This window comes from Hydra vulgaris, chromosome 05 (genome assembly GCF_038396675.1).
Source record: "Hydra vulgaris chromosome 05, alternate assembly HydraT2T_AEP".
NCBI classification, from domain to species: domain Eukaryota; kingdom Metazoa; phylum Cnidaria; class Hydrozoa; order Anthoathecata; family Hydridae; genus Hydra; species Hydra vulgaris.
Genome location: NC_088924.1, coordinates 42,693,584 through 42,705,000, shown reverse-complemented (window position 1 = coordinate 42,705,000; position 11,417 = coordinate 42,693,584). Strand labels below are relative to the sequence as shown.

The 11,417-nt window shown below is 27.0% G+C and overlaps 1 protein-coding gene across 1 annotated transcript in view; it reads left to right on the top strand.

Annotated features, from left to right (window-relative positions):
• LOC100208640 (microfibrillar-associated protein 1) overlaps positions 1 to 11,417 on the top strand; it is a 65,309-nt gene that overhangs the window by 796 nt on the left and 53,096 nt on the right. The window contains exon 2 of the mRNA XM_065798254.1: positions 9,254 to 9,305. Within this exon, the coding sequence (XP_065654326.1) occupies positions 9,254 to 9,305 (52 nt within the window). The remainder of the gene's footprint in view (positions 1 to 9,253; positions 9,306 to 11,417) is intronic.

The following is an 11,417-nucleotide window of genomic DNA, read 5'->3' as shown; positions in this document are numbered from 1 at the left end:
TGAAAACAAAAAGTTATAATTAAATATTATGATAAGACAAAAAAATATGAAATCACTTGAATAATAGCAACAAATGTAAAACGCAACAATAATTAAAATAATTTAAAAAAACAAACAAAGTGCACAACAATATAAACAATACATACATACATATATATATATATATATATAGATTTATCATATGTCTCTTTTTGAACCGGATTGTCTTGGTTTTATACCATGTGTCCCAGTGTCCCAATGGTTTTCATTTTGTCCTGTTTTTGTCTTTGTTGACTTTATTAGCGAATATGTTTTTGTTTTTATTTAAAATAGCAAAAGAAGTTGTAATTACAAATTATTTTTCAAAAATTTACCTATTTGTAAAAACATTTAATGGTGGAGACAACAAAATGATATTTCGGCAATCTTTAAAATTTTTTTTGTTGCACATTGTGAGCAGACATTTAAAATCATTTTACATGTGCCAAACACAAAGCTTATGTTAAGCTGTTGCATGTTCTTCTCTAAGCTCTTCCTTTTTAAAATAGAATTTACACGAATTTGTAAAAGATAAAAAAACACTATTTTTCCTCCTCCCCCTCCCTCTCTGCCTGATTGTTTTAGTGTATATTTCCCTTCCCACCTCCTACTCCCCACTTGCCTGTCCCGGTGTACAATTTCAAAATTATGGTAAGCCTTTATATATATATATATATATATATATATATATATATATATATATATATATATATATATATATATATATATATATATATATATATATATATATATATATATATATATATATATATAAATATATATATATATATATATTAGGGGTGCACCAATGCCTACTTTTGACTGATGTTGATGCCAATTGGTACAGACAGATGCATCGGCCCTGAATTTGTGCTCTTTTCTTTTTTACTAATAGGTAAATTAGGATTTATTTTATAAGCAAAACATTAACGGTCAATTTTAATGCTTGCTTATTTGCTAAAACTTGCTTAATGCATAGTTACTTTCCTCATTGTTAAAAATTTCTAACTATATTCTAGGAATTAAACTTAAAGTTAAAATTAAATAAGAAAAAAAAAATCAACAATGAGCTAAGCAACTAATTGTTTTATAGACTATTTGATAAAGATGAAAATAAACGATCAAAGCAATTTTTAAATTTTGCAAAATAAAAATATCAAGAATGGTAACATCTGGCAAAAATTTTTTCTTTAATTTTACATTACATTTACATTTCTTGATTATTATCTCTTTGTATAGTTTGGATCCATAAGTCATATAATTACTTTCCTAAACAATATAAAGTTATGTCTATAGAATAACTTAGGCTTATACATGGATTTTGGTTTATGGAATAATTATATTTTGTATTCAATATAGTGACACAAAAATAAAAAATCTGATTTTTCAAAACAATCAGCATCGGCCGATGGTTACCAAGACTGATGCCTATGCAATGCATTGGCTAAATGGATACATATATATATATATATATGTATATATGTATATATATTTATATATACTAAATGTATATATATATATATATATATATATATACATATGTATATACGAATAAATATATATATATATATATATATATATATATATATATATATATATATATATATATATATATATATATATATATATATATATATATATATATATATATATATACAACCCGTAGATGTTGTCCGAAAGTTTTTTCCATATTTTGTTGACAAAAATTAAAAATTAAAATGCAAGACCGGAATTATTTTTTTTATTAATTGATAGACTGCCTGCCCCAACCAAACCCTCAGTCAATATAGCAACACTCCCTTGCGGGTCAGGCTAAAAGATAGTAGATGTAGCAGCACTCCCTTGCGGGTCAGGCTATTTGTCAGTCGATGTAGCAGCACTCCCTTGCGATTCAGGCTATTTGTCAGTCGATGTAGCAGCACTCCCTTGCGAGTCAGGCTATTTGTCAGTCGATGTAGCAGCACTCCCTTGCGAGTCAGGCTATAAGATAGTCGATGTAGCAACACTCCGCGCTTGATTTACAGTAAAAAAAAAAAAAAAAAAACATTTTATTAAAAAAAATAAAAATAAAAACATTTTATTAAAAAAAAAAAAATAAAAACATTGTTAATATTGTTAATAAAAACATTCTGAATGTTTTAAAAACATTCAGAATGTTTTTATAACGTTCTGGTCAATTAAATTTGCGTTTTTGTGGTTTTTTTAAAAAACGATTTATTTGTAATTAAATTAATAGTTTTTACTTTCGTCCAACACGCAAATATTGGACGAAAGTCAAAAGTAATTAAAAGTGACGTATGTGTTGGCGTAAGAATCACTTTTTTCCTTCCGCTCTTCCCAAAGACAACAAACTATAGATCTATATATGTATATGTATATGTATATATTTTCAACCTTTGGAATTAGGTAAAATGAAGTCGGCAATAATTTACTGACCTCAACATTTTAGAGTTCTGCATCAGGTCTGCAAAAAAATTTGGTACAAATTTGGTCTTACCATAAAAATACATAGAAACGAGGTTAGCAACTTTTAACGACCTCAAACACTTTTAGGTTGGCAGACAGGTCAGGGTTGCCAAATGCCGACCCCAATTTCCAGGGTTGTAACATATATATATGTATATATATATATATATATATATATATATATATATATATATATATATATATATATATATATATATATATATATATATATATATATATATTATATATAAATATATAGTTATTTATATATATATATATATTTATATATATATATATATATATATATATTATATATATATATGACCTATATAATTAATGATAAATTTCCTACCAACCTGCCTCAATCCATTGTTGATGGCGTCGCTCTTTGGTCAAAGGTAAATGGAATGAAACTTAATGGCCCGAAATGTAAAATCATAAGAATTATTCCCAGATGCTCCGAAATTCAAGCTTTACCATCCATTGTACTCAATAACACTGAACTTGAAATAGTCAGCAGCCACAAATATCTTGGAATCATGCTCAATGAGAATATTTATTGGGATGAACAATGGACAAAAGTTCATAACAATATAAAATCAATACCATATCTGCTCAGACGTCTTAAGCAAATTGGTCACACTCAGCCAAACCTTTTACAGGTCTACCGATCTTACGCTATTAGCCACTTGATATATAGTGCTCCTATTCTTACTTCGTGCAGTGCTGCTGCAAAAAGAGAGATCCAACATTTTCATAAAAATGCCCTACAAATTATTGGAATTGATGTAACCAATTCAAGCAGCTTCAATATTATTTTCGACATTGAAGAGTTACTTGACAGAATCTGTATTAATACACTCAAAAAGATCCTTGCAGACCCATGCCATCCTATAACTACTAATTTAACTCAAACCAACAGCAGAAACCCTAATAGATTCCCGTATGCTCCTAACACCGCAAAAACAACTACTTACCAGAAAACTTTTATTCAAAAATACCTCCGAATCCTTCGTGATGGCGTCAGTGACCTCTACCTCCCAAGCAATATTGGAAGCTCTACTGCCTTTTCGATGCATAAATAATATTCCTCCCCTGTAGTCTTAGCAAACTATTGATATTAAAGGACAGAAAAAATTGTACAATTCATTACTTGTAATGCTAATCAATTTTAAATAAAGATTTATAAAATAAAATAAAAAAATAAAAATACATATATATAAATATATATATATATATATATATATATATATATATTTATATATATATATATATATATATATATATATATATATATATATATATATATATATATATATATGTATATATGTATATATATATACATATATATATATATATATATATTTATATATTATATATAGATATATAGTTATATAATATATATATATATATATATATATATATATATATACATATATATACATATATATATATATATATATATATATATATATATATATATATATATATATATATATATAATATATATATTTATATATTATATATAGATATATAGTTATTTATATTTATTTATATATATATATATATATATATATATATATATATATATATATATTTATATATATATATATATATATATATTTATATATTAAATATAGATATATAGTTATTTATATTTATTTATATATATATATATATATATATATATATATATATATATATATATATATATATATATATATATATATATATATATATATATATATATATATTCTAATAAAAAGACATTTAAAATATATTAAAATGCTAAAATCAAATTAGTAAAATTAAGTTGAATTAATAGAGACCTTATTATAAAAAATACAATAAAAATGCTATTAAAAAATAAAACAAATGTTTTAAAAAAGATAAAAGAACTGGTAATGTTAAAAGGAACTGGATAGAAATTCTCTTTTTTACATGTATAACATGTATTTTATAAAATAAATGATTTTAACAAAAATTAAAAAAATGTCCAATCAGACTTTTAAAATGTTGCTTTATTGTTACATTAAATTAAAAAGTAATTATCAAAAGCTATTTTGTTGATAAAAAGTAAAAGTCTTTTGAAAACAAAAGAACACGATTACCTTCAGCGGCAAAAACGTTGATAAATCTAGAAATGCAAGCTGCAGTAAAAAAATCAATTTAAATAATGAGTAATTTTAATTTAAGTAATAAGTTAAAAAATAAACTAATTTAAGTTAGAAATTATAAAAAAACTTATTTAATTTAAAATTATTCCAATAGCCCTTCGAAAGATTTGGGTGGTATTTGTCAACTGGCGACTACAAGTGCACGCCACTGTGTATATATATATATATATATATATATATATATATATATATATATATATATATATATATATATACACATACAGTGGTGCAGGCCTTCCCAGGAGAGGCGTGCGGTCGCACGCCTTGAGTGAACACGGATATATTTTTTTTTTTGGATAACTCGGCCACGCTTTTTTAGCATATATTAAAAATAACGCATTTTTAAAAAGACGCTGAAAAAATCAAATTAAATTCGTTGTATTATTTTGTAATTTTTTTAATAATTTATTCTTTTCATTAATAAGGAAATAATAACATAAAAATAATATATATATATATTTTTTTTGAATTTTTTTTTCTTATAACAAATTTTTATTTTTTTATTTTACATTTTTTTTTTTTGAATTTTAAATTTTTTCGCATAAGTATGTCTTTTTACAAAAAGTAACTTCTAAGTTCTAGAAGAATTATTATCTACAAGGTTCTTGATAAGTATATGAATGTTTAGCTCATTCGGTTAAGACATTACAAAGCGCCGCGGAGACCCGGGTTCGCATCCCGCGTCGGCAGAGCATATTTTTCAAAATTGATTAAAAAAGTTTTCGGTCACATTTTCTGTTTATTTTTTCGACTTGTCTCAAATATCGTTGCTGAAAAAATCAACACCTAAAAATATATTATAAATAATTATAATATAAATAAATATAAATAAATAAATTTTTTTTTTAATGTTTACTAGACATAAAAAAAAAAATTGTAATAAGAAAAAAAAAAATTTTATAAATAAGTATAAATATATATATTTCATTTTTATGTTCATATTTTTATATTAATAATAGGAATAAATTATGAATAAAAATAATAAAATAATACGACAATTTAGTTAGGTTTTTTCAGCGCCTTTTTAAAAATGCGTCATTAATATATGCTAAAAAACCGTGGCCAAACTCTCAAAAAATATATATATATGCATGGTCACTCAAAGCGACCGACCGCACGCCTCTCCTGGGAAGGCCTGGTGGTGTGCACTTGTGGTCGCTAGTTGACAAATGCCACCTAAATCTTTCGAAAGGTTATTCAAAATAATGTGTTGATGTAATTGAGTTGCCCGGCCAGGCAACTCAATTGCATCAAAACTTATTTAATTTAAATTGGTTTGTTTTTTAACTTAAATTACTCATTATTTAAATTGATTTTTTTGCTGCAGTTTGCATTTCTACATTTAGCAACGTTTTTGTTACTAAAGCTAAATTTGTTCTTTTGTTTTCAAAATTTGCAAATTCGTTCCGGAGCACAAAAATAATCATACTTCAAAAGATTAAATTATATTGAAATTTTTTAATGTAAAATTTTGTGTCACATTGTGATGAAAAGTTATATATTATTAACAAAACTTCGTTTTGATACCTTAATATGCACATTAGATAGCTTTACCTTTTGACAAAATAATGCATTAATGGTATTTTGTCTGTATTTTAATTCATATGCCAAGTAAATCGACCGTGTCAAACAATAAGTGGTATACTTGATCTCCATGCAAATTTTGTACCTAGTGATCAGGGATGCAGAGTCCCAAAAGAACTCCAGCTTTATACCTCTACTTTTTCCAAGTCTGTAGTGTTTATAATCTCTAAACATGTTTGTTGACTTATGATCTGCTGTAACAAAAAAATGAGATTTAATGGCTTGAAACTTATTGTTTTTAACCGTGGAGTCCTGGAGTCCCAGAGTCCTTGCCGCCATAATACCTAAGGACTCCAGGTTCAAAAAATGATTGTTCCTCTAATCTTAAAAGTCTTAATTTTTTTCCTTTAGTAGTCCATAAACTTATTTATATTTTTAGAGCTCCTGGATATCAAAAACTAGGATAAAGTAATCTTTTTGTGACTTTCAAATCCAGTGTCCTTTTTGAGACCCCACATCCCTGTTAGTGATGTTCTATCACTGTTCTGTTGGCACCTTTGGATAGCAGTTTTGTTATTTATTTTTTTTAATTTTTTTTTTTTTTTGATAAATGGCTTTTACTTAAGAAAACATTTTGCTAAAGGTTATTTTGTGACAACTTTATGTCTTTGAGGTAAGTGATAACAACTTCAGCTTGATTAGTTTATGGTTATAGTGCCAAAATAGGTAAAACATGTACTTTGACCCAATTAACGCCATAAAATTGATATTCAAATTGTAACTCCCTTAGTCTAAAACATGGATTTTTCAAAAAATTTTCAACATTAGAATAGCTAATCCTATAAAAAGGGAAATACTTGATCCCAGAATCAACCACATTCAGGCCTGGTCAAACTATGCCATGATCAGGCCTGGTCAAGAGGTATTTAATTGTACTCCATAATATGATCATCCGTATTTTGTGACATTGAAACTTTATTTTATGTGTTTGAGGAATCAATAAAATTTTTTAAGTAAACTGCTTATCTTAATATCATTTTCTTTTTAACATTGAAATAAAAAGCGTTCCTCAAAAGTTGTATTTATTTTTTTGAAAGTTTCCTATTCACAGTAAAAAAAACTAAAAAATACATTTTTTTTATCTGAGTTTTTCTAATATCTTTTAAAATAATGGTTTGGCTCTGATTTGGGTCAAGTATTTATTTACCAGTACTGACTCCATAAAAAAGTTGACGCTATTTAAAGTTTTATGGTTTGATATTTTCAAAATTTTAATAATTAATTCATCGGCATTGGCCACAAATGTGCTTTACTTGTGCGGTACATCACTAATATAAACATTAATTTTTTCTAAGAAAATGTAAATAAAAAAATGTTTAAAAAATATTGTAGTCTTCTTAAAATAGTAATTTTTAATAATTTCAAGCTATGATGGTAAGTCAAGTTTTAAAAATGGTTTTAATTTTTTGTAAAACAAAAAAAAAAAAAAAAAAAAAATAAAGCAATTAAATCATTCAATTGGAAAGAGAAGATTTAATTTAACTAATTCATACTCTAAAGTAGCTTGAAAAATTTTTACTGTCTGAAAAAATCTACAAAAAGTAAAACACAGATCAACCATCCTACCTTTCCCATATAAGAATATGGGCTTGCCCAGAAATTTATGTAAGAATATATCTATTTTTGACATTATTATTGTCATTTTTTTATTGTTTAAGTACAAAATTACTGTGGCTTAACTAAGAATAAAAAAAAAAAAAGAAACACAAAATTAACATCTTTCTATTAATTTCTTTTTAATAATAAGAATGTATGATATAATTACAAAAATTTGATTTTTTTATAATGTTTAGTGGTGTTTTATTATTAATCACACTTGTTTATATTAGTGTTATAAAAGTTATTATAAAATAACTGTTATCTCTTGTTTATTCCACATTCTCTGTGAACTAAACTTTAAAATGTTTTTAATTAACCTAAATTTTTTAAGTCTTATGCCAACCCTTAAACCAAGTTATAAACCAAACATCTATAAAATTTAAAAAAAGGTATTTTAAGAAAAAAATATTCTAAACCAATTATAACAAATGAAATTTGAAATGTTGCTTAAATTAATAAATAAGGAAAAATTGTTACTTCGAATACTGTTATGGCAAACAAAAATGTTTCTTCATTAAATAATCAGTGAAGGCATGGACTCCATTATCCTGTTTAATAATCATTTCATTCAGATAAAGATCTATTTCATCCGTCTGCACTTTTCATTCATCTAAGTTTTTAAACAAAGAATATCAGATGTTAGTATTTATGTTGTATAGATGTTGGTATGTATAATAAGGGGTTAAAGTAGAATAACAAATGAAGTGGAACGTTGTTAAAAAGTTAAAATTAGATGTTCAAAGGGATGCAGAATACCTCAATCGGGTGCAGAATCAGTCCTCCAAATTATTACTCAAGGCGCGTTTTTGTTAGGTGAATTTTTGATGTATTTTGAGGTCCCTGGTGACGGCCAAAATTGCTAATTGCTAACAACAATTTATTTATGTCAAATCCATTAACTAAATGACTATATTAAGAAAAAAACTTTTGAAATGAGCTAATGTCTGGTGTTCAAAGGGAAACGAAATAATACAAACAAATAGTTATGTTTATGAAATTGATTTAGGAAATTTACATTTTTAATTTAGGAAATTTACATTGATGTATAATAATTTAGTTAAGAAAAGTTTTAAAAAAATTTTTCCTATTTTAAATAAATAGAAATATCGAAAAGTAGGTGGAATGGTTGCAAAGAAATATTGAGAGAAGCGGAACGGTTTCATAATTTGTTAGCTAAGAAGGAACAATGTTCCCCTGCATTACCCTCCTACTTTAAACCCTGTGTATAATAATGTTAATATCATATGTTAGTAGAATTATAATCGTTAAATGATATTTTGCTTTTTTAGAAATGATTGTGAAAAATTTTTTATTAATTCACCAGTTATATTTTATTAAATTTATTTTACCGTTTACACTTTTACTTGATATTATACAACCAAGTTTAATTTTCAAAAATTATTTGACAGGGAGCTTGGTTGTTGAAAAAGTAAATGTGAAACGATATATTGCTGGTAAAAAGTGAGTTTTTAAATTCTTTTTTAATTTTAAAATTTAATTTATAATTTAGTTAAATATTGTCTTTTTTCATGTTATCCTCCAATGTTTATATTTAGTTATATATATATATATATATATATATATATATATATATATATATATATATATATATATATATATATATATATATATATATTTGTATCTGTGTATATATACATTATCGGACAAAACGAGTGCAGCCAAATAATGCTAATTTAGTTTCTTTATATAAAAGTGCTGCATTTTTTCAATTTAGAGAAACAACTATGTAACTATGTTTAGAGACAAAGTTCTTCAAGTTTTATTCATCACAAAATTCATTATTTGTACACGAAAATTAATAAATTAATCAAAAGTATTTAAAAAAAGTTGATTTCCTTTTGGACAAAACAAGTGCAACTTGACAAAATGTTGACCAAGCTGTATTTCTCTATCAATATTTCATGGTGAATCCTTTGTTGTCGATCACAGCCTTGCATCTTCAAGGCATAGATTCGATCAGGTGATCAATAAAACTTTGTGGAATCGCTGCCCAGGCCTTTTGGATTTGTTCAAACATTTAATCCTTATTACGAACACCTTAACGATTAATTCTGCGGTTGACAATCTCCCACAGCTTCTCGATAAGGTTGAGATTCGGAGATTAAGGCGGCCAATCTATCAACGATAGGTGGTTGTCTTGAAACCACTGCTTGACTACTTTTGCAGTGTGTTTCGGATTGTTGTCTTACTGAAAAACCCATTTTATTGGCATATTCCATTCAGCATGAGGTAACATAACATCTTTCAGGATATTTTTATACATGAAACGGTCCATTATTCCATCGTTTCGATGTATTGGACCTAGACCGTTTGCAGAAAAAACACCCCCAGACCATTACATTGCCTCCACCATGCTTCACGGTCTTATGGCAGTAATGTAAATTGAGGCGTTTTCCGGCCGGTCGACGTACATGGCAAATGCCATCACTCCCAATGATGTTGAACTTCGATTCATCACTGAACAGGACAGTTCGCTATTTCTGCACATTCCAGTCAATATGAGATGCAGCAAACAGAAGTCTTTTCTTCTGGTTTTTTAGTGAAATCAGCAGTTTCTTTGCAGGGGTCGAGAAAACAATCCGGCTTCAACATCACGTCGTCTGATTGTTCGGTCCGATACAGGCAGCTCTAATTGCTTTTGTATCTCGACTGATGATATCCAGGGATCCTTCTTGACGGATCTGACAATCATAGAATCCTCTCTAGAAGTGGTGGAACGCGGTCTTCCACCTTTGTTTTCTGCTGCCAACTTCCCTGTAGAACGATATTTAGAACATAGTCTTGATACGGTCCATTTTCTCATGCGATATTTATCACAAATACTTTTTTGTGACATTCCACTTACGTAATCGCCAATAATTTTTTTTCTTAGTTCATATCCTAGACTGTCGGAGCCATTTTTTAACTTGAAGTCATAAAAATAATAAATGAATAATCACGCTTATCAAGGCTTACCGTGTTACATTAACCTTGTGATGATACAATAATGTTCTGTGGAACACAATGTCTTTGTTGGATGTGGACTGTATTGATGCAATGAAACACTTGTTGTATTTCACTTCTTATATTGATGTTCTTTGATAAAACACTTTGATAAAACTCACTTCGATAAACTGTCTTGATACTACTGACTGATTGACTTCCATATACTGACTGAATTACATGTCGATTTACATGTCTCTTATATAGTAAAATGAACCTTTGTGAACCTGTTCTGGAAGATTCTAGATGCTTTTTTTCGATGCTTCTGGATGCGTCTGGATGCTTCTGAATGTTTCTGGATATTTCTGGATGCTACTGGATGCTTTTAGATGCTTCTTCTGGAAACTTCTGGAAGCTTCTGCATGCTTCTGGAAACTTCTGGATACTTCCTTTAATTATTAAAAAACTTCCGTGACGTTGACACGGACCAGACTTAAGAAAATGAAACAAACCAAAAAAGTTGCACTTGTTTTGTCTGCTGCAAAGTGGCACTTGTCAACGAAATTCTGCCTGTGTGCTGTCACCTGTCAGCTGATTGCTTATGTCATGGCATGCTATGACTCCAGACTC